Genomic DNA, 25,300 nt, shown 5'->3' on the forward strand with positions numbered 1-25,300 from the left:
ACCAGTATCTCATAATGACAATGAGTTCCATCAAACTGATTGACAACTTTTATTCATCATTTATTCATTGTAAGTTCATAAATGACCTTTGCAAGTACTGCAATATTTACATGGGAGCTAGAGCATTTAAAAAAAGAAAAAAAAATCACTGTTTCAAATCAAACAGCTCCAATTCGGCAACTACAAGAGTTTAATTTAGCCTCAGCCCTTTTCCTGTAAGAATAACTCAAGTCAGTTTATTCTCAAACGTCCTCTGGCTTTCACTGGTTCCACCAGATTGGTGAGGCAAATCAAATGCAGACACATTCGTCCACTGACCAAGGCCAGAGAGTATTAAAAACTTGAGAAAATGGCTTTCCACACTCCCAGATCTGGGCTAGTTACCTCTCTCGATTTAAACATGCTGTCCAAAAAAAGACCATAAACTCAACACTCAAGTTTTCCGTCCGCCGAAGAGTGAAATTATGAGACAATTGCCTTGACTTAATAAACAAAAGAAATGGAAGTAACAGCTGACCCCGCACGGGTGAGAAACAACTTGAGACGATCATTTGGATCGATTCACATTCAACCATCACAGATCCGAGTGAACTGAGTGCACAGCAGAAAAAAAAAAAAAAGAACAGGCTCACCAGAACTAAAACATCTTTCTTCCCTTCCTCTCATGAATGCTCCCAGATTTATGAACATTTTTTTACTTCACAAAATGCAGCACATTAATGACAGAGGCGTTCACAAGTGTGATAAAGTTGGTTCAGCTGCTGTTCAGGGGGTAACTGAGAAGCAGGATTTCTCAGCTGGAGCACTGGAATATTTCATGCCTCTGGTCCTGCTGCTGCCTTAATGATCGATGCCTTTCTTAATCCTCCAGGACAGTTACTGCAGGTGCAAATTTGCCAATAAACAGAAGTCCAAAAACAACTTACAAATCCTGCTCTTACACTGACACAGATGAGTAGAAAATTTATAGTCAACTTCTACAAAGATGTGAGAAGATTTAACAAAAAACAAAAAACAGCTGGTTTATTAAATTAAAGTTTTTTCATTTACAGATAGAATGGAAACAGACAGTAGGAGACATCAGTGCAGACATGGGATCTCTTAAAAATAGCATTTTTACATCACTGATGTAAAGTCAATAATTAGTGATACTGGCAAAACGTAAAAGAACTTAGGAAGAGGAGAGCTAGTACAGTCTCATCTGTGGAGGCTTACAGTAGGTATGTTAGGGCTATTGAAATATGTGAATTTAATTTCCACGTGGGTGGCAAAATTTTTGCATTTGAGCATAACAAACGTTCTCTTACACAACCAAACCTGATTTCCAAAAAATAATCATAATTCCTGCAACAGCTCTGGTCACTCTGCAAGGCTACTTGAGCTGCCATGTTGCTCCAAGGAAGGAACAAGTCCGATGTACACAAGGACATCTAGGGCATTGTGATCTGCATTGACTCCAGCATCTCCTCCACTGCCTTCATGGAGCATTTGTTCTCCTTGGTCCCACGACCAGCCAGCTGCAAGTCAGAGAAAGAAGGTGAGTGGCAGAGAGGCGCCAAGGGAGAAAGGGAGGAGAGAAGAAAAAAGGAGGACATCAACTCATTGGATCTCTCTGCCAACTAAAGTAATGGAGAGCCAAACACACTTAAACACAGCCTCACAGAGTCAAAGATAACCTCATCCACCCGGTAGCACGTGTCAACGACTGAGCAAAAACATCCTTTTTCCTATTTAGAATCAAGAGGTCCAGAAGCAGAAATAATCAGAGATGCAACAGTGGTCATTAAATAGAATTGGTAAATAGGTCATGCAAAGTAAAATAATACCTCCAATCAGGATTTTTCCTCAACAGTTGCATAAGTGCCATTTTCATTTTGAGTGTGCTCCGAGACAGGATGTCCACATTAGTCCTCTTCCACAGCCTCTGGTACAGAAGTATGTAACACCCTACTCTAATTTCTGCACTGTGTCCACAGGGTTTCACAGGAAGTGCCACAAATTATAATCCACAAACATGTATCAGATTACTCATGCATACACACAGAGGCACACACTTCTTCTAGCCAATTTAACTTTGCCACAGACAAGGCACCCCCTCAAAAAATACAGATACAAAAGACGACGTCCTTAACCATCGGCAAGGAACCAGGGAAAAAACAGATCAGTTCAGTTAACTTAGAGGCATAGATTTATTTTTATGCCTATCTATACCTATAGATACATATACATTCAAAGCTGTAACAGTTCTAAGGGTCTACAGCCTTGAGGTCATACAAAATGTAAAACCATATTGACGTGATCAAAATGAGAGTAACAAAATGCCAATAATTATAACATCATCCTTCAAATTTGGCGTGTTAGCATGCTAAAATGTGCTTCTTAGTAACAAGGCTGACAACAAGCAATAACAAGCCATGTTTCCAAGCGCTAAAAACTGTGGGTCCTGGAGGAGCGACTCGAGGCCGCCCCCAAAAGGGCGTCAAACTGCCACAGACACCCATGTTATAATGTCTTCAGCAATGAAATTAGCATGTTTACAGCTGGATATAAAAACTATTTTATCTCTTAAGTAAAGTGGGTAAGGCTTTTTATAACATCCATTCGGATACTAGAGTGCCGCCACTTTTATTGATAGATGTGCTGACACATGCAGCCAATCACTAATTGCCTCCACCAATTTCAACTGTGTTTGTGCCTTTTGGTGGATTTTTAATAGAACAGTCTGACAAATGATATGGGTTGTGGTTCGGTACAGCCCATCCAAGAAGTCTGTGCTTCTGTTTTGGTGAATGAAATTCTAGTATTCTGTTAGTCTGTTACTTAAGACTAGTAAGTCATGTGTGTGTCTGTGCATTACACAGGTACACATTTGATTAGACACAAACACAAGAACATACAGACACACTGCAGTAATGTTAAAACAAATACCCGGGGTCAATCAACAATTGACAATGCACAAAAGTGGTGAAGAAGAGAGCGCTGGCAGGTGGAGTGGGTGGAGACGAGTGTCAGAGGTGATGTGTGACAGAAGGATAGCAGCAAGAGTGAAATGGAGGGTTCACAAGATTGTAGTGATAATTGCGTTGATGTATGTTGTGGAGATGGTGGCACTAACAGAAAGACAGGAGGCCAAGCTGGAGGTGGCAGAATTCAACATGTTAAGATTTTGGTTGGAAGCTGTGGAGAGGCAAGGCTGAGATGGATTGGAAATGTGCAGAGGCAGAATAGTGGATACACTGGACAAAGGATGTCAAATATGGAGCTGTCAGGCAGGAGGAAAAGAGGAAGACCACAGAGAAGATTCCGGATGTAGTAGAGGAGGACAAGCAGAAGGTTGGTGTGACAGAAAATGAAGCTTGAGATAGGGTGAGATGGAAGCAGATCTGCTGTGATGACCTCCAAAGAGAGCAGCTGGGAGAAGTTATTGTTTGTAGAATAACACAGCTAAACAGATTATTCTAAATCCTACATTTAGCATAAAGCACTGATTTATTGCTGTGATACATTTACTCACTGAACCTTTGGTCCTGCTCGGGCCTCTATAAACAGGAAATAAATGTAGGCTTAACATAGTCCATACTGTATTTCCATGGCAAATGTTATTTCCTTCCTCTTTTGCCAAATTCCAACTTAGAGTTGGCTAAGGTGTACAGTTGGGTGTGTAATTTCCAAGGGTGAGTCATTCTTCTAGATTTAGGGTGTGTGTGTGTATGTGTGCGTTTGCGTACGTGCATGTGTGTGCGTGCGTGTGTGTGGTGGGCTAGCTATAATGATCAGTGCATTTCATTGCTTTGCTGTCTAATGCGCCATTACCCCGAGCCCGGTAGTCAATTATCTCCTCGGCCTGAGGTGAGACCACCACATTAACTCCTGCTCTGCTCTACAAGTAGGAGCAGACTAGACAGCTTCGCATCTATTTAGAGCATCTGATAATGGAGTCATGACGCAGTGGGAGCCTCTGTCCGTGACAGAAGAGCTAATCAGAGAATTTGTTTAGAGAGTTAGGGCAAAAGGCCAGGCTATGTAGTACTACTTTCACCCCTCCTGGAACAACAACCCACACATCCCTAGGTCTCTTCCTCATTGGCCGACTCCACCAAAGTAATTACTTTTTTTTTTTTTTTTTTTTTTTTAAATGTGACCTCGTCAGTCGTGACCCCTCATCAATGTCTGCCCTCTCGTGCACTCACCTGCCACATTTTCCTTACAAAGAGGTATGACAATCACCAGGTACTGGAGCCTAATAAAAGTGGACAACTGACAAGGGCAACGCTTTCAAGGAGCAATCAATCAGCCAGCACAAGCCCACAGCAGCCTGCAGCGGTCTGATAGAGGGCAACACCACCGTTCTCTTTAAAAAAAATCTCAAAAGTCATTTAACCCGAGGTGAGAGCAAAGAAATAAAGGAGGCAACCTCACACCTTGTCACGTAACTCATCTGACACAACAAGGGGGGGGATAGAAGCATACATAACACATGGTGTCAGCCAGGCATGCATACATGTAATGCATGGACACACTCACAGCTGAGTTGAAATCCCAACACAGCCCCACTAGGCAACATAAACAAATACTGGAGTTTGTAGACCAGGGCAGAAGCAGAGGGCTGGGATGAATCTCACATAATGCTCCCTGGAGGACAAAGGTGTGACTGACTGAGGTGTTTCATTATCGTCAACACAGGGTCAAAATCACACATAATCTAGCTTTTACACACATGTCCAGTGGCCTTTAAGAGTAGCTACTACTTTATCCTGCTATTACAACTTGGCCCAAACTATTTTCATCTTGGCCACTATTTTTAAGCACATTAAATCTCTGGGAAAAACACAAATTGTTATATAACTGGTAAATTCAGAAAAAATACATCAAAATGTTTTTTCTATAAAACTAATGACAATGAAAACTTTCTACAATTAGGGGAAAAAAAGAAGAGTTGAAGACTAAAAGAGTGTTTTTTATATTTTCATTTGATTCATTAGCAACATCACAGATGTGCTCCCTGTCTGTGAGCAAAGCCTCAAACACACCCCTAATTATGCTACTGTGTAACTCATTTTAACAACTTTCTGTTAGAGTCCCATAAGAATGTTATTTTTCTTAGAATAGGACATTTATAATGAAAAGTTCCATATTCATCTCTTCCCCTGCTAAAATCAAAGCTTTTCAAAGACAAGGTACGGTCAGTAAGCACACAGCTCAAAGTGATGAGAACTGTGGACTCGATGAACAAAGACATTATGATTGACTAAACAAGCTCAACATTTTTTTGATTTATCCAGACATTCTGCGAATATAAAAATACTAATCTAAACCAAATAAGCTGCAGCACTTCAGTGATGGAGCAAGTGACAGCTTAGAGCTGTTTTGTGACACTTCTGCGAGAACGTTCACCATGATGTTACATGCACACTTTTTCCAACAGAGCTGTCGGACTTGTCTGAGCACTCAACATGTGAAACGTGTCTATAAGGCAAGTAGAGTCAAATGTGGTGAGACAAGGTCTTTAGAGGCTCAGCAGGAAGCCCCACTCAGCTTCTGCCGAACCCACAGAAGCTGAGTGAGGAACCACTTATTACAGTACAATCGTGTGGTGCCCAAATAAGCAACACATCTGGCAAGTATGGCAAATAATCTTTATGCTTTCATACTTAGGTTGCCAGGACAACACTATAAACCATTTTAGTGATACCATCTGACTAACTCCTCACTTTTACCCTTTTACTCTTTTAAGGAGCAAATACACATGTATATACAAACACATGCATGTCCATATCCATCCTTTATTAGCCTCTTTATCTCTCGCCCACCTTTTGCTCTCTATGGTAATAGGTCAAAGCATATACTTAATGGAAAACTGGCTCACAGAGTAGACTGAATCTGTTTATAATATAGAAATCAGACAACATTTGCACATGGTTTGCGTATTTGCTGGGGGACCTCCTACATTTTTTTCTCAAATCCAGCTATGGGTCACTATATCCCACTTTGAGAAAGCCTGAACTAGACAACTCTCACGCTATAGTTTAGCATGATTGTTGTCCTCTGAGAATCGGCTTGTGGCTCTGCAAGACGCTCATCTGTGAAGCCAGTTTGCAGGATAAAGTCTTAGCAGACACTGTGGCCTTAAGTCAACACATTAACAGTAAATGTACCCAGACACACTGAAAGATATTAGGGCTGTTATTACAACCGTGCAAGTCAAAGGCATCCTGTAGGACTGCTATGAATTTAAGGGTCAACTTGGTGGTGAATACTTTTCACATTCTATGCAAATAAGGGGGATTTTAGGATCTCTGAGTATTGTGTGCGAACACTCCAAGAAAGCTGCAACATAGCAGAAAAGTCTGATTGGTGGTTTTCAGTGTCTGGTGGAGGGAAGAGATGTGGGGGAAAGAAATTCAGTAGAAAAGAGACACCAAACAGAAAGAAAAATAAAAAACTAGGTGCACTCACATCAGGTCTGATTAAAGTATATTTGTAACTCACCTTATAAGCTCTATTTATTTGAGTGGCAGCCCAAGCAGCATACTTTATGTTGTCCTTCTTCACCTTGGCACTAACTTTAGGACTGGCAGCGATGTGACTTGCAGACTAGAGGAAAAATAGAACATGGAAGGAAGATGCAAAGGAGAGAACAGGGGAAGGGGAGTTCTTATATCAAAACTTGGTGAAACAGCAATAAAAGCGTAATGGAGATGAATGTGCAACCACTCTTACCATCTACCACTCCACTAGTCATTGTGGCAGAATGAAGAGAAAAAACAGACCTTGGCCTGATGACACAGGGGAAATCATTTATGGGGAGGGAAAAAGTGAGCATTTTAATGCCTCATACGTAAATTGTCACTTAACGGGGCCTAATTTCTCCAACACCATCGATTCCCGGCGATGAAAGGACCTTGTATGTTTTGAAAAAAGCCTGGCGTGCAGCGAAAAGAGCGCCATGTGAATCACGGTCTCGGCCTGCCCCGACAGCTCCCCTCCGAACCACAAATCCCATGTCTTTCCCATGTTCCTGCCATCATCTCCACGCAGCAAACCCCAGAGGGCTTACCCTGCCTGCACTTCAAAGCCCAGCCTACCAGTGTGCTGAAACTTTAACTACACACCAATCAACCTGGTCCTATTTTTTCTGCAAAATGGTTTGGCGTCTGTATTTTTTTTTAGTAAGCATTTTCTTTATTTCTATTTTTTTTAACTCAAGACAAACCTCAATTTAGATGATGTCAACACAGGCAGGCTATCCCTGAATAACTGCGTGCAGGATTATGGAGGGGAATCCCCAAGTGAGTGTTGTGAGCTACCAGTCCACAACCCAACTGTGGTCAGTGCTACCAGGTTTTGTGCCACACTGACTCAGATGGTGTAAGACGGTGAAAGTTTTTTGCCCTTTCACTGAACTTGCACCTGTCAATGTTTAGATCATCGAGACTAACTGACAAGGTGCAAAACATATTAAGACAGAGCTGTAACTAATGAAGGAATAACCCCCCACCCGAAGTATCCTTTAAAGACCCAAGTGTTCTCTGGCCAGCCAGACTTGGGACTACGCAGAACTGAAGTCTTGGATCTCGCCCTGCACCAATGCCTAGACCTCTGTGAGGTTTCTGAGGGTGTGAGCTGCTGGGAGGTGATTGGACTCTCTGAAGAATCCCAGTGCAGAAAAGGAAAATATCAAGACTCTCTCCGTTAAGACCTGCTTCCACTTTCTGCCTATTCCTCCCTGCATTGCTACGTTTGTGTTTTTATGTCAGGTTTCCCTTACATATGATGCACTGGCACTAGCACACAATATCCTGTTTAAACAAATATGTAGATGAAGGGGCTCTCTGGCCAATACTCCAATTAAACTGGGACCTGATTGGATAATTTGCCAGTCACACAATACTGGCAGCGGCTGTGCTGCTCCCTCCCTTATGCTTTTCTTCTTTTTAGCACATGACTACTTTATTTATACAAGTCATAAACATGAAAAAGTCTCATCAAGGGGGTAATATTACTAAAATAAAGAGCTCGAGAGGGGCAGGCTTTTCCAGTGCTGGAGTTCACCGTCTGAGTCAGCAGCGAGCTGACCTGTCTGAGAGTCTCTTCTTGCCCCCCCCCCCCCCCCCCCCCCCCCAAAAAAAAACGTACAGAGAGAGTACAGTCTTGACACACTGTGGCCAGCCTCAACCTTGACAAACCACATGGTTACAAAAAAGGTTCTACCACTTTGTTTTGTTTTTTTTTTTCTTCTCACTTTCTATTCATTCAAAGCCATACTCACCATGTACAGACCAAACAATGCCCTCATGTTTCGGTTGTTCAGCCTCAGTGCCTGAGCAAAATACTTTCTGGACAGCTCCAGGTTTTCCAGCCCCCCCTGAGTGTACTTCACCTGTATGAGGAGGCATTAAACACAAGCAACAAGCTGTTTTTAAAGGGCAGCTCAAGCTATGACAACATGACATCTGAACAAGCAATACATGACCGGCCCATGTAAACACTTTTTTTTTTTTTTCATGAGCCTATACTCCCAGTTAGAAAGAAGCATCATTCACCAAGAGCTAACATTTATTCCACAGTTTGACCCGTGTCTGGTGACGGACATCCAGGCGGGTACCTACCTCAGCGTACTGCTCACAGTACAAATGATTGTGAGGATTGGTCATCATCAGCTCCTCCAGACAAAATGCAGCTTTTCCATAGCTGTGGAAATGACAAGGAAAACAGTAAGCCAATTGATACAGCTGTGGATGTGTCATCTTTTAGCTTGCTCAACTGTGAAGCATAACATCTGTGCTCAGTAAATTTACAGGTATAAATCTGAGATGAAACTACACGGGGTACACGTCAGTTCACAGGTGTCAGACTTATAACGTACAAAGATCCACCAGATGACAAAGTTTATTCACATGCTTACAGTAAAGGGTATTCAGTCTAGACAGAGTGCTAAGGTAAAAGCCTATCTAGTGTGGTGATTCTTCCTCCACTGGGGACGCTGTGTCCATCTGTGTGTTTTTCCTGCCTTTAATGTGTAGTTAACTACCTTCCTGAGGTCAGCACTACAGTAAGAGCTGGCACACTGTGCCTATACTCAGATGAGATCACTTCTCAGCAGCAGACTGCTGAGCTGTTGACCTCACACTAATCTGCTGCCACTCCACTTCTAATACACAGTTTTCCCCTCACAGGACCAGGCCAAGACAAGCTAAGATACAGTATATCATTGGACACAAAGCCATAAAACGTCTGCACACCTAACCAAATGCAAGCTAGCACACAGACACACAGCCATGCCAGATCAAATCTACCAACAGAAAACGGACTTATCTGTGGACACAATCAAAAGTATTTGAGAATTATGGGACTTTTCTAGTTGAGCTTTATTTGCTTTTCAAGATTTTACACATATGTTAACAAACCTTATCAGTCAAAAGATAAGCTGAAAAACAAAAAAACCTTGTTTGCACCAACAGGCTTTTGTCGCTTTTTTCACCCTGCATGAAAAATGCAGGGTGAAAATGCATCCAAAGATGCATTTAGCTTCTAGAAATACAGTGGTCCAACTGTTGCCTGCCATAACATTAATTTATCACTTTACCTAAAGTCCACCATGGCTGAAAAATTAATGGTACAGGAGGGAAAGGAAGGTGGAGACACAGAAAGAAAGAAATAAAAGAGTGGGAAGGGGCTGAGTAGAAAGGGAGATCAGAGGGCTTGGGAGGTTGGGGGCTGCTTACAATTACTACTTCCTCCCTATAAAGACTTTCAGATGTGCTCGTGCAATGACTGTGGCCTACAACAGAGCCTGGTCCATCCGCCATCAACCAAAGTCTTGTACTGGAGCCAAATTTGTACCTCTTCTACTCTTCAACTAAAGCTTCTAACCCCATCACTGATCTGCTCTATATGGCGGCTTCTAAGCGCACTCTACACCACAGTGCTTGAGCGAGGGCAGTGTCACCGTCATGTGCGAGACTAAGAACTGTATTTATTTCTTTTGGAGGTTACTAAAACCATCAGCAGTGGCTTACCCCCATTTTAATACCACATTCTGACTATGCATTGGACAAAAATGGATTCAAAGTATGTTTGAAAAAATTATTACTATTTATCCTGCAATTTTGGATGACCAGTCCAATTTGGTTGAACAGGCTCATAACTTGGGTCAGAATGAGAGCCAGCAGTAGATTCCAACAGTGGCTCTGAGCAATACTTGCAACAGACGAAATAATCTCCTGTCTAAACATCAGTGGCATGAGGATTGTTTTAACAGCGTCAACTCAGAGGCTATTAATTACATTCTTAATCTGTTAATGCTGATGTCTGCTACAACCCTAACAGCAGCAAGACAGAGACACACTGCTTTGTTTATTTTTAGCTTCCAGGGTGCCACACAGTGAAGGGAGGAGAGTTTATTTCTTTTGCTTTGCTTCTCCATCAACTCCTGTTCTCTCTGGCGGGGAGGGGGGGGGGCAAAAGTGCCACCACCTTCTCCTGGGAATTTCATAGCAAGTGTCCTTTCCCTCTGCCTCCTGATCTATCCCTGTGGAAAAGAGTGGCGATAATGCCTCACTATCCGGAAGAGGAGGAGGGGAAACAGGGAGTTTGTAACCCAAAATAAAGAAAACAAAGAAAAGAAATTGACACGCCTGTAGATAGAGGGCTGTGGGAGTGAATGGTGTGATATTAGAAGTGTTGGGATAAGCTGGGAGATAATCCGCTCACTCGAGGATTTCCTCTGGCTACTACAGCAATAAAGCCTCCCAGACAAAGCATGAAATATCCAATAAGTAGCCTTCTCACCGTGCTACACATTCCTGCCACTGCTGCCTTTCTACCGGAGCAACAGAGCAACAACAGAGTCAAATGTGACACACACACACACACACACACACACACACACACACACACACACACACACACACACACACACAAATACAAAAAACGTCGTTCAGCTGCAGACACTGCTTGACTAACTTCTGAGCTCCAGACAATTAAGGATGGATGAACGGTGACACAAACAAAATTATTTTTTTCTTACAGTGCTCTTGTCTGTCTGGCAATTCTCCCTGGCAACTGAGATATCAGGCTGGGGAGTCTTTCTGCTCTCATATGTAGGAGAGGGAGCTTAAGCCTGAAATCCTATTAAACTAGTCTTATGTGGCAAACTCAGCCAGGGTCTATTCAGACCCCTGGCTGAGTTAGGCATCTCAACGCCTTCCATTGTGGCCATCCAGCGGCCCTCTGGAGATCAAGCCATCAGAGTGATGTGAAGCCCTGACAGATATGGCCAAAGCATAAAGCAGTCATACTAAGTCACTTTTTATATGATAACCTTGTTTCAACAATTCACACTCACACCCAGTTAAATAATTAATTTCTGGTACACAGGATCAGTCCATGCGCATTTGTTAATAACCTATAATGAACATGGTAACATGCTGGGCCCTGTGTCAGCTGTTCTTTACAGTTGCTGTTATGAAATCAGTGTTGCCTAATCCTTATGAGAGAATCCTTTATCTAAAAGAAAGTGCTTCCTTTGTGCTGCAACTGCATAAAAATGACACTTTGGTTTAACCACACCATCTTGCATAAATCATGTTCTCGGTTAAACATACTGTCACTGCAAAGGTGAGTCCCAGCCTGCTTTCACATCTGACTATAATCCTGAATGTGTGGGTACAAAAAAGTGATATCCTTTACTCAAAATGTTTTAAGTTTGCTGAACATAATTTTAATGCAACTTTGAATCTCATATTTGCCAAATTTTGTTCATTGCGTTGAATAACCTCTGTGGTTAAACTCATCCTTATTGTCTTTGTATTAGTAGCATTATTAAGTGAGAGCATTAGCAAGTATTGAAGTCCTTTTGCTTAAAATATTAAAAAAAGTATTTACTCATGTTCGTTGATGTAGAGCTCTGACAGTTCATGCCATGCTTCTTGGTCCCCAACAAACCTGCAAGCAGAAACTGACATTAAATTCCCTTCCTCTATAGGAGTGAAGCAATTAATGCAATTCTAACATAGTTAAAAAAAAAAATATTAGCATTACGCAACCATGGTGTATTATAATAACAATGACAGTCTTGCAACTGACACACATCTTGTTGGCTTTTCATGCTCAAATCATGCTAGCGCTACTGAAAGCAGGCTTGTTTTTAATTAAAATAAAAGCCAAGGGAGATGAAGAGAAGGGGTGTCTGATCCCCCTCCTGTAACAAACACTCACTGCTCCAAATACTCATTGAGCTCCCGGATGGCTTCAGTGCTCTTCCCCTGGGCCTTCAGTATGGAGATCTTGCGCTTCCTTGCTGCCTATAGAGCAGAGAGTAAACAGGATTAGGAAATCAGCTTCTCAAGTGTTTGAGAGGGTAAAGAGCATGAGGGAGTGTAAGAGTTGTGAGTCTAAGTGTTTCAATTTTCAGTGTACCACAAGCCTTTTTAAAGTTCCGCTATAAGCATTGAATAATATTCTATAAGAAGAAACAGTACTCTGGTGCATTATAACAGCCACAGAGACAAAAAAAGACAAGACTCTTTCAAGTTAACTTAGTTAAGTTTATTCATATTATTGCTGCGGGACTTAAATCATAATTGGAGATAGTTAGCGACCATGTCCAACGGGATACGGACACACATTATGAGTCAATGTTTGGAAGTTGGAATGAGCTCAGTGGCTGAGATAAAGTGGTGAGTCATCCCCTAACCAAGTGGGGAAAATGGCACACTCCTCCAAACCCCAACGCCTGTCTTCCTGCGGCACAGCACGCATCTAGCACTGCACCAGCCTGACTTACATCAGCTGAAAATTGCTTTCTGCTTCATTTTGATGTTGAACTGACCTTAAGGTGGATTAGATTCTCATCAATCTGAATTAGAAAGTATTGCCATGACTTTTCCAAATGTTAGACTCCCCCCAGTCCACCTCCTTCTTCTGCTTTTGATAGTAAGTGAAAACCTTAACAGGAGGCTGCTGCTCCATTAGGAGTGCACTGCCCTGCCACAGCTTATTTTATTTATGGACTGGCACTTGATTGAGTGGGGCTTCCTCTCATAACCAAAGCCATTGAGGGCTGTGTATGAGTCATGTCTAGGGTGCTGTAAATCTGGGTCTCCTCTGACACTGCCATCGTAAGAAATCCACTTATCCATCAAGCTGGAAGAAAGACCTGCTGACACGCTGCAGCCTCAACCAAAAAACAAAGAAAAAAAAGGACACCGTCTTCATAAAGCAAAGAAATATTTTACCATAAGTAGATGGTCTACAGGAAAGGTGAGAAAAAATTATAAAATATTTCATTTAATTTATTAAGCACCAATGAACTGTTTTTTAATACCTTACTTAAGGCTTATTTTGCAAGAAGAATAGAAGCATTAAAGCAGCAGAGATCTGAAGCGCTGCATCCGGTCAGAGATTTCCGAATAAAATCTGAGAAGAGACAAGAGGGTGTTGGAGTGATAGGCTTTGTATCCGCACAGCCACACTGTGCATCACAAAGTGCATTTTGGCACTTGTGCATTCCCATCATGAGCACACCCACTTCTCTTCTTCCCCAGCTTTTTTTTTTTCCCTTTCTCACATAAAGAACACTTTGGGGCTCAAAGAAACATATGGAACTTGGTAGCCCTGAAGAGTCAACCAGCACTTTATTACACAAGAAATAACTCCAACCAACTCCACCCTCTTCTTTTTTCTCTAATAATCCAGAAAAAAAGCTGGCAGAGGGTCAGACCCCTCTGTTGTTGAGACTCTTTTTTTAATTAACGCTTTGAGGGGACCCAAAGAGGAAGGACTAGTATATTTACATCAATCGTTGCGCCATGATTTAACCTACACCATTCTTTCCCTATGATGAAAAACATGAACACACAAGACAGGTGACACATCTAGCACACTGGACATACATGGAATTGAATTAAAAAAAAAAAAAAAAAAAAAAAATTATTTTGGTGCTACGAAAGGTACATTTACACCCATCCACAGCAGAATGGATGTTTTTCAGTTACGATCTAATGCATTTTTTAAGTCTGAAAGTCAAACGCTTCCAACAGTTTGGAGAATATGCTTCACATTTATGTGGTCAATAAACACTGAAGTGAGGCTTTAAACTTCACATCGCTTTTCCCGCACAAATAAACTCTTGTCTTGCAATAAATCTCTAATTGCATATGATTGTGGGTCAACCTCAGAAGTCGTCTATGTGACCTCAGTGGCTTATTTAAGAAACACTAGCTTTTTATATCGAACAATTAGGGTGAAATGAGAGTGTAGGAATTTAATATTAACCTAATCACCGAGTCATTTTTAAACAAATCCTAAACTAGTACATCCTTCTTTGCAAATGGTGTGTGCACCACATAATCTAAAATACTCTCAAGAAGAAATAAAAAGGTGGAAAAATTGCATTTATGCACGCAGACAAGAATTTTGCCAACTCATTGCTGTAGGTATTGGAACATGGCAAGCAATGGAAGGGCTAAGAGTTTGAAACATTTTTTGGACAGCGCCATGGCAAAAAAAAACCTTGAGCAATTTTTGTTGATTCAACAATTTTGGTTAATGGGTACCACATCTATTCCATAGCCTGTAATTACAACAGCTCAGTTTCCAATCTGTGCTTCGCATGCTGGGATGCCTCGCAAGTCTTCCTTGCGGTCGCCAATTTTCCGCCATTTCTCAGGCCCATCCCCTGCCCGATTCGTAAGAGCATGTTGGAGAACATGTAGGGAGGAGGCAGCTCTCACAATAAGACAGGTGACCAAAGTGATGTCATCATGTCGTTGCTCCACCCTGTGTCACTACACCCATTCAGGACAAGGATTGTGGGAAAAAGGTTTAAGGTTAACATCTCAGAAACAGAGGGCATATTTGTCTGTTTTGTTCCACTCCCAGACACGGGTTTGACTGACAGCCTACGCTTGCAAGGGTGGCAGTATCCAGCATGCAGAGACCAGGAAACAGACCATTCCCTTTCCGAGTATGTCACTGCAATCTACATTAGATCTGTGCCCTGTCAGGGAGGTGCCCTGGGATTCACTGAAATTACAACACCCATTATCAAAACAGTGGATAAATGTAAAGTAATTCACTACATATTACTCTAATAACAATACATGAGTTGGCCGTACGACAATGACAGCGTTAGACATAATTTGTGACTTTAACTTTAATCTTGTCTTGGAAAGCAGAAGTACAACAAAATCCTGCCAGAATATTCACTGCAATAACCTGAGTGTTTCTGTTAGAAACAAGCCTACAGAGGCTATGACAAAAATCTTTTTGAAAATCAGTGCTATTTTCGCATTACCATACATTTATGGGCTGCATGACTCAAAAATTTAACTAATGTTGGTTAACAGACTTTAGCCCTGTGTTGTGGCATTTTTAGTTACAGCAATCTTGGTAGGCAAAAGACCAGATGATTGAGGGGGCACTAATGACTTGTGATTGACAACTCGTTACCCAATAAGCATGCGGCTCCATACCACAAATAATCCTCCATTTTGAAACACAGTATGACCAATATTTACACAGTAGTAAAGTGTTTACAGAGGTCATGTCAGAAAGCTGTTTTCCCATAGACTTCTACAGGACTGGATGGTTTTTTTTGTAACCACAGCTGTTGCCATCTGATAGCCTTCAAATAGAATACAGGTTTTTAGGCACTTTGCTAAATCCATGTTTTCTACTGTCTATGAAACAACCATTACCAATCCAGCAATCAACCTCATACAACCCATGCTGATCATCTTGTTTTCAGGGCGGTTTTCTGGTTATTAAAATGAATTATTACTACCTCTAAAAAACTTTTTTTTTTTTTTTCAATCTCTAACAACCAACAGAAGATCAAATTTACAGAGAAAATTTGCTCATTTAAAGTTCTAGTTATTTCTAGCCTTGATGAAAGCTAAAAAAATTGAGGTCTATTTGATGCTAAATTTGTATTTGTTACTACTACACTGTGTGCCAGCGGCCGGGGTTCAAGTCTGACCCGTGGCCATTTGCTGCATGTCTTCCCCACTCTTTCTTCTATTTTCCTGTCTACTCCTCATTGTCGCACAATCAAATAAAGGCACAAAGCCTAAAAATGTAAAAAACAAAAAAAGCCTACTACTGTACTAGTGGCTGTTATGATGGTCACTGTCATATTAGGCAATGACAATGACAGAACACATCGCTCCCTAATTATTCATGCTAGCTGGCTTTTATTACAGGCATGATGTCATCTGGTAGTAAGGAGGTGCTAGCTAGCAATTTCCAGGAAAAGAATGTAAACAGACAATTGCAACAGAAGTACAATTTCTCTTTTATTTTGTCATGTTTAAAGCTCTACACAGCTGAGTGGTGTAAAAAACTTTTCTGCAGTTTTCAGATTGCACCATGTTTACCTTGGTGAGCCACACAGTAGTGACAGAACTGTTACGCAAGATTTAAAGAAAGTTTTAATGCTAAAGTTAGTCTTTCTGTTGGGATGTTGTGAATATCATGTAGTCTGTACCCAGCATAAGGCAAAAGTATACTTTATACTTAGCAGCAAAAATTATTTTCCAATCTCAGTGTAAAACAACAAATAAAGTGAATGTGCAAGAAAGACAGAGCGGTGGGAGGCAGCAGCTGTGGCAGGATAAAGATAAGGAGGCCATTTCTCCATGCCACAGGGAGAACAAGCATACTATTTGTTTAAAACACAAAGCTGAAGTTGTGAAAACTCTTAATATGGAATCCAAAGTATCTATGACGTGTCTCCAGCACACTACCTGCTGAGAGAAAATATCTAATACATCTAAAGCAATCCATATGTCAGCATGGCACAGGACTTGCTGAACATCTTTGGGGGGTACAGGGGAGGGCTACAGCCAAAATAAACAAGCTGCTTTCTTCTGAAAACCCTTTAGAATAAATTATTTTCTTTCATGGCAACATATCCCTATGGACACAATTGACAACAGGTACTGTTGTGTTTAAGGATGGTATTTGGGTTTGGCAGAGCACCGGCTAGACAAGTTTCTGCAAGTCATTTTACAGTGATGGATAGTAAATAGAAAGAAACAAAAAAGATGGCAGGGAGTGGGCTTCAGAGAATTATTTCAGACTTGTCTGTATTACCAGCTTAGTGTCCAGCAGCACTTTGCACCTGAAGCCAGCAGATAGTAAAGGTGAAGGGACAAGAGCTTATCCCTGTTTGGCCATGGTGGGGGTCTGAAAGGCCCAGTAAATCACAATCTTCAAAGACCAGAGCTATATTTACGCTTTACTTCCACCAAACATGTCTGCCACTGACTAAGACTATGAATCACCCCCAGCCACCCAGCCCCCCCTCCCTTAAACACTTTTCAGTTGTGTGGGTGATAGGCTGATCAGCAGTGTGGTTGAGGCCAGAGGCCAACTGGAGTTTAACTTAGCTACTCCCTCGCTAACACTGAAGTGCCTCGACAGATTTAAAGCCCTCCAAAAAGCTGAAACCACAAAGTAAAGCAAAGTAGAGCGCTAAGTAGAGGGACTTTTCTCTCTTTTCTTTCCTTACCGTATTGGTGGGGTCATCTTGGAGAATGGCATCATAGTGCTTGTTGGCCTCGTCGTACCTTGAGCATGGGAAAGGAGGTGAAAGAAAAAATTGAAACCAATTCCCAGTCAAGTAAAATTAGATGGTATGGAAATCAAAAGAGTTCAAAATAGTCAAGTTTCTGCACACATTGTGGCATGTTTCTATGATTACAGTGAGGCTGTACAGAAATCAGCAGTGACCTATAGAAAGAAGAGATTGTGGGAGGCTTATATCATTTCACAATGAGTCATGACATCAATACAAATAAAGCTCAGTCTTTTAGATTTACTGTGTAGAGTTTGATTCATCATAGTTTGATGCAGCATAATTAACATGCTGCGTTTACATCTTTCCAGATATGTAACACAGTCACTGATTCAGTTTTCCATCTCTTGGCCCTTAAATAATACCACAAAACATACATATGAACCTGATAGGTAGCTACATCCCAAAGAGTGTGCCTCAAACTGCTGAACAGAGCCCACATGATTATGTTTGAAGAATATATGAGCTATAAATATCACATCATATGGTAAACAAATATGGAAATCAGACATGTGTGCTTCACTTGTGATGTGAAACCAGGCGCCAAGGGACAGTTCAACATTTTTTCTAAGGAGTAATGTGCAGTGCTGATGTTTCAAGCAAACAACAGCACGGTTCCTTGATCACAAACGGTTCCTCCTGCAACAGACAGAAGCAACTCTGGTTCCCATTAGCAATGAGCAGCCCCACTTCCAGCACTGATGCTTCCCTCACATTCACTTTATTACTCAGCCACACTCTGGGAGATTTCAGATGGCACCAGGCAACCATTCACGAGCCACTTTGATTTGCTTTATTTATTTAGGAACCAAGCATGTGTGTGTATGTGTGCACACACATGTATGTGTGGAGGGGAAGGACCTCACTGTTTGAAGCTGTGTCATTCAAGTGTAGCTCTGTCTGCTGCCAATTAGATCCCAGTGTGCCGTTTATTTAATCTGACGGTGCCGAAGCAATCACTCTTAATTATCACATAAACTCTGACATAACCGATAAACCAGCAATGGTAATCTGGGTGGGCAATGTGAGCGAGGTAGTAAACAGATTGAATTACTCTTACTTCAGCTCAGTACAGACTAAAATACCCCCCCTTGTTTATCTTTCTTCCTCAGGCTCCTCATTCTGAATGTGGTGACATTTCAATATTTACACGGCCAAGACATTCTTGAAGCACTGAGATCAAAACAGAGAAGGGAAAGAGAAGAAAACAGAGACAAATGAGGAGTAACAAAATAAGGAAACAACAGCAGAACAGAAACCAGAGAGGGCTGAGAGACCCCCAGAATAACAGTGGGATCCAACCACTTCCTTCCCGGGAATCCCTACCTCAAGCTAAAGGGCCACAGGACTACCCAGCACTCAACCTTTCCTCTCTCCATTCCCCTTTTTCTTCAAAAGGAATGCTGGATGATCCAATATAAACACACCATACCCCACACACTGTACTTACATATACCCAGACCATTGTACCACTTAGGATCTGCTAACACTTTCTTGTCCCCAAACCTCCCAGAGTACCACACATAACAGTAAGACTGTGCTTTTCTTTTTTTTTTTTCCTTTTTGCCTGCCCTCTCTCTGGAGGCTTTGGTACCCAATGCTTACCTTTCCAAAGCTTCCAGCCTCATGCCCGTTAAACGCTTCACTCTGTGGCTATCTGGAAACTGCTTCCTCAGTTCCTGTAGACAGGTCTGCAAGGATGTGGGCAGAAGGGAGACCAATTATAGATGGCAGTATTTAAACTTTATGTTACACTGACTCTCGCTCTCACGCAAACACCAAAGCTTCTCTGATACAAATGGTCTGTCTTGAGAAAGTCAGACTTAACTACACAAGCAATGATATGACAACATTCTGCCAAACGGCAAACTTCACCATCTTAGATAATTTGTTGTTATACATATGGGCAGCCACGCTACTATTAAAACAAAACCTCAAATAAATAAATTAGTGCAGATTCTCCCACTTCCGTTTTTCCTTCCTCTTCTACACACAGTTTGAATTTGTTTGATCACATAATAGTGAAAGAGAAGAGGAATGGTTACAATAACATTCAGCATTATCCTGAATGAGATGGAAAAGTCTGCAGTGTGACCTGGATCGTTTCTGCTATTCATCAGCTCAAGTCTGGTTCTTCTGCTTTTTTTTAAAGTCTGGCAGAAGTGCTGAAAGGATAGCCAACAGACAACTAATTCTAATGATTGAGTTCAGCCTTCTCTGTACTCGGTGAGTCACTCATTTAGCCAAGGGAGTTGTCACAGCCATACTGACTGGAGATGAACTACTTGAATTGCTGAATTTTTTTTTTTCTTTGTACTCTCCTATGCAGATTTGACCATTTTCATATTTCTAAACCTTGAACCTTTATGATGACAAAGAAATCCTAAAAGGAGGGGGAGGGGGTGTCAAACTCTGCTAAAGACGGCCAAGTTCAGTGAATAATTGAAGCATCCATCCCCATGTATTTGCTACACCCAATAACTCCAGTTCTAGGTAAATTGTTTTTCCAAAGTACAGACAGAGCAAGACCAGTTGGCCAAATAAAAATCAGATTTTCACATTTGGCAGTGCGGGTGCTACAAAGTAGTAGTGACTGTGAGAGAGTGAACGATTGCTTTTGAAGCTTTTGGGTGTGTGAGGAAGTATGGCGAAAACTTACCAGAGCCAAGTCATCCCGACTGCAGTCCAGGGCTGCAATCATCACCTGCTCATAAATAATCCATACTGGGCAGAAGAGACACAAAGAAGACAGTATTAACGCCCTTTCCATTCCACTGTCTGGTGTAACATCAAAAACATGATATATTGAACTATACCCTTGACATACAGACTTAGAGTCTATCCCTGACAGCTGCAAGTGATGCTTCTCTTTTTTTTTTTTTCCCCTTCCACGATCAGAATCAACAGCTTGTTATTATTAACAGAACTGTTCTGTTTCATTTAACGCATCATGGTACATTTACTATTTTATTCAAGACATACACCAAAGTTAGTATTCCTTAAAAAATACATTAATTCATTTCAAACATCACTGCCATATTAATAACATCCATAAACACCTTTGGGAAAAGTTTTACAGGCATACTACTGATTTGCCAGCAGTGAACTGGTCTTAAAATGTATTCAATTTTGGTAGTCATGTTATATTTAATGAACAAAAAAGTTGTTATATTCTCCTTCAGACTGAAATTAGACCAAAAAGGGACACTTTCATCTTTTCCCAAAAACATGTATATTCATATTAGGAGACACAGTAACAGAAACAAGTAAACAAGTGTTAGTACACTGGATCTTTTATCTTTTTTCTTATAATTCACAAAAGCAAAATTTTAAAAAGTGCATTTACGTACATTTTCAAAAATCATGGCTGGTCAGATCAAGTTATAGCCTCTTAAAGGTCACATTTTTGGCTCAGGGTCAGTTTGGGGTTCAATATGTTGACCGAGGGCACTCTTGACTTGTGGAACGGACAGGGCCTGAACTACAGACCTTCTGAGTAGTAGATGATTCATGTTACCTCGTGAGCCACAAAACCCCCCCCCAAAAAAATATTGTATTGGGCTTAAGAGGGAAATTTTCTCAGATTTGATTGATTTTAGATGGAATGAAAATAACTGACTTGCACAAAATTATATCTGTCACTACGAATTGAATTACTATGTGTCACTTTATGACAAATATATTTTTAATATATTTTCAATAGTTCTCATAATCCTTGCAATTGCATTTTAGTTGCAGAAAGTTTGATTCCTTTGAAAACATTTATTCAACACTAAACATAGGCAGACCATCCTAATATAGTTTCGTGTGAATTAAAAAAAAACAAAACGATCAGCATGAAACACTATGATGGGCTTGATTTGGCCCATGGGCCATAAGTTAGACAGTTTAAAAGTTATCCTCCACTTCATAATTTGTTCTCCTCATTATAAGAGAGCTTCCAAGTGCATTCTACTTTGAGTGAGTGTGAAAAAAAGATGGAAAGAATTATCGCTTAAGGTACCAGAGAAAAAGAGGAGAACAGTCGCAGTTTAATAAGAGTGGAGCTATACTTTGAGTTAAGAAAAAAAGACAAATATTATTAAGAATGTTAAAAAACAGTGCTGGCGCATTGTGAAACTGAAGTAGTTGCACTAACAATTCTGTAGATGCCATGCTGAGATGTTTTGGTCAGGCTTGTGTGGCTGTTATAACAATGACTGTAGTTCTTGTGCCAAAAACAAGTTTGATCTGCTTAACGTGGTTAGGTTAACAACATAATGTGACTGTTTTCACTACAAATAATAAAAACAAATGTACATATCAGTTTCTACAGAAATACAATATAAAAATTAATTTGATAAGTTGGTGACATTATATAAACATTCCAAACATCCCAACGCTTTTCAACAGCAATAAAATTATTAAGGAATGTTTACATTACACACAAGGAGGTATAGGTGGTTATATGACAACACTGTCTGCATTTTCCTCCATGGTGTATTTATTTCCTTATGAAGCAAGTCATGCTGAGCCTCACCAACATAACATGCACTGATCCTTTAACATGATTAAATCTGTGGTGAGCTATAAAAAAATGAAATGTTTATTGACAATTTTTCTTTCAGTCAACTGTAACATTACAACATACTATAATACATAATAGAGCGGCTGCACAAGTCAGCTAATGGAAAACAATGCAACATGTTAAGACAGCAGCTTTGATAAGTAAACTGGACATGTTCTGCCCAATGAAATAAACCCAGCCTCCACCCAAAACGTTTTATGCCAAAACAAACAAATGTCCTGAGTTTTTCTTGACTTAGTGATTCCAACTCATGTTTTGATAATTGCCATCTCATTTCACAGCCAATATAGTAGTTGGTTTCAATAAAAGCATGGCATGTTAAGTGTTTGTCCGCCTCTTTTAAGGGCTCTGTGAATCATTATGATTGGAGGAAAAGGGAGAGTTTTATGAAGCAGTGCGGAAGGACAGCTAAAACAATAAATAAAATCTGCAGAAATAATTGTATGGTGTACACTGCACAAGGTAACTGAATACACTCATTATTCAACTTTTCATACTATTAAAGTGTGCAGAGCTGTATTCCTGCATACGGTTTCAATGTTTCCCCTGATTACCTACCAATTTAACTTTTGTAAAAAGTTTACTCATCAAACCAAAGATCTTAAAATGTGAACTTGGTTCAATTCACCTTTTCCCATATTTAGCATTTTAACTTTTGCACTTAAATCACCTGTCTGGACACCTGTCATGTCATTTTGGTCATTATAAAGTACATAAATCCTCAACTATTGCCTAAATTCTGTGATTTAAAGATTGCCACGAGTGAAAGGTAATAAACAACTCATTGTTTTACTCTAAGTGTTTTTCTTGTTATAGTGAATTTATCATAAAAAGACTCAAATTTATCTACTTTTATGTTTAGTCACCTGTTCTGATTCAATTCAGTTTTATTTATATAGAGCCAAATCCCAACAGTCACCTTAAGGCACTTAATGTTAATGTTACAAAATAACATGAAGACCACGGTATAATCTTTATTCTCAGCTGTAACAGCCCACCTAACCATGCACCTCATAATCCAATGTCAAACCCTAAGTGTGTATGCATGCTAAAAATTGTGTCTGAAATGATAGGACAATTTAAAGATTTATTCAGTCTTGACACACTTACTGTCATCTCCCAGTTTAGATGCATGTTCACTGATGAGTTCTTCACCAACATCCACTATCTGTTCACTGTTTCTGCAGTTATCTTCTCTCCATTTCCGCAGCTTGTCTCTCATCTCTGTGGACAAAATCACTGACACGTAAGAACAACTGTAACCTGAGATAATTAACGGTCTGTAACAATTCACTCCTTCAAGACCTTCACTTCTGGGTCTCTCTAACACACAGCTTACGAATGCGAGCGGCGTACAGCTTTTTTAATTCAAACTTTATTACATATATATGCACTCTAACGTTTTCCGTCATTTGAACTATTGTGGCTGATAAGACTTAAGGCCATTTAATACCCATCCAAACGTCAAAGACTATGACTGTGTTTAGCTAAACAGATTTGACAACCGTGACACGATCATGTTTGAGCTACCGGAAAACGTTATTAATGCACACGTGTGCAGAAGAACGAAGGGCAATGCAAACATTATTATGGTACCACATTATCGTCGCTGTGTCCCATGTCTTTTACAGGACCCGACACCTGCATAGCCTCAGATGTAACGGCTGCAATGTCTGTCGTTAGCCGAAGCACTGGTAACCGGACTAAAATGCTAAGAGAAGCATGCTAACAGTGTCTTTTCTTCAAAGAGACATACGTCGTTCCCTGCTGTACCCTCCCTGTCCTTTCACACCATCATTAACTACGCTGAAGCTAAGAGCAATTAAGCTGTTATTAGCTACTGCATACATAAAACTGACAGGGTTGCGCACTGTGCTAACTACGTTTAGCTAACCACTTTAAAGGGTAACTGGTGAGCTCGTATATTTAGTCCGGAAAAGCGACGACTCCACGTCAGGCTCTCGCACAAGACAACGCCAAAAGTTTCAAATAGTAAGAAGACATGTCTGGGTGACACTCGAGGAGTATCTATTTTATTTTTAATCTTACCTTCCCATCCCACATCGTACATTTCTGCTACCGACGCCATCTTTTCGTTTGCAATAACGTACGTGCTTACGTCATGACATGCCTGTTGAGAGCATGCGTTAGTATTTTTATTATTTATTATTATTTTATTATTAATATTATTAGTAGTAGTAGTAGTAGACATGTGAGATAATTCACTTGAACAATATCTTACGTATTTATTCATACAATAAAAATCCCTAATGTTTTCACCCACACTTAGACTCGGGGTGAAATAGGTCCCCTTGCATACCCACTGCAGTGTTCAGCAGTCAGCAACACATCCCAAAAATAACTAGCAGGTACAGTTCAGATGATGTCGTTCTCATGCTCCATTGCCGTTTTTATATATTTCCCTTTTAAGTATTGGGTAGGACAGTCGGCTGAGTCTAGCATCTCAGTTTCCTCTGAAAATACGAAATGTGCTTTCCAAGCAAATTTGCCGTTTTATTCTGATTTCCCTCAGGAGCCTCTGTGAATCTCATCCCCTCGCTGTGGATGCTTGCTCGCACACTCCTCTCTTACCACATTACACACTTGTTGATGTGGACTCAGCACAAACTTGCTTACAGAGACATTTCAGAGATTTGATGTCATATCCAGTGGTGCTCACTGACCATAACCTACTCTTTTGCATACTTTGCCGGTGTTCTAACAGTGAAAGGGCAACAAAATTATTAGTTCTTTTTTTTTCTTCTTCTCCTTCTTTCCTGTAGGACACCGATAGGATAAAAACAGACTGGCATCATATAGGGCAACAATGAAATGTCATCATGCTTGTCAGAGACACAAATAATAACAGTTTAAGTTACGCTCAGCTCTGGCTATTTGTGCACTTGTAATTTTCAAGTCTGCACATGGCAGTCAGTTGATATGTGGTTGGGTTTTTGCTGGAACACAAAATACCGAAACAACCACATTAAAACAGTCACACACGCTCCTCTGGGGTAGAAGCCTTCCCCCGTCTGCCAAGGTGTCACTGAGGGCCAGGGCCCTAATGGTGACCTGCAATAAACACCATGCAGCGGGTGTAACTCTTGGGATTTCAGGACATGATGGTAAAAGCATTCTGTGAACAAACTGTC

At 40.7% G+C, this 25,300-nt stretch overlaps 1 protein-coding gene across 1 annotated transcript; it reads right to left on the reverse strand.

Moving 5' to 3' along the window:
• Nucleotides 1–996: 996 nt before the first annotated feature.
• emc2 (ER membrane protein complex subunit 2) lies at nt 997–24,262 on the reverse strand. Its single transcript, XM_030750408.1, has 11 exons — nt 24,198–24,262; nt 23,259–23,372; nt 20,241–20,305; nt 19,187–19,272; nt 17,516–17,573; nt 12,220–12,305; nt 11,887–11,946; nt 8,610–8,691; nt 8,270–8,380; nt 6,490–6,594; nt 997–1,517 (listed from the first exon to the last, which is right to left on the reverse strand). Exons 1-11 carry the CDS (start codon nt 24,235–24,237, stop codon nt 1,431–1,433), a joined length of 894 nt encoding a protein of 297 aa, XP_030606268.1. The 5' UTR covers nt 24,238–24,262; the 3' UTR covers nt 997–1,430.
• Between the last annotated feature and the right edge of the window lie 1,038 nt (nt 24,263–25,300).

The sequence above is a fragment of the Archocentrus centrarchus genome, chromosome 16 (assembly GCF_007364275.1).
Source record: "Archocentrus centrarchus isolate MPI-CPG fArcCen1 chromosome 16, fArcCen1, whole genome shotgun sequence".
NCBI lineage: Eukaryota > Metazoa > Chordata > Actinopteri > Cichliformes > Cichlidae > Archocentrus > Archocentrus centrarchus.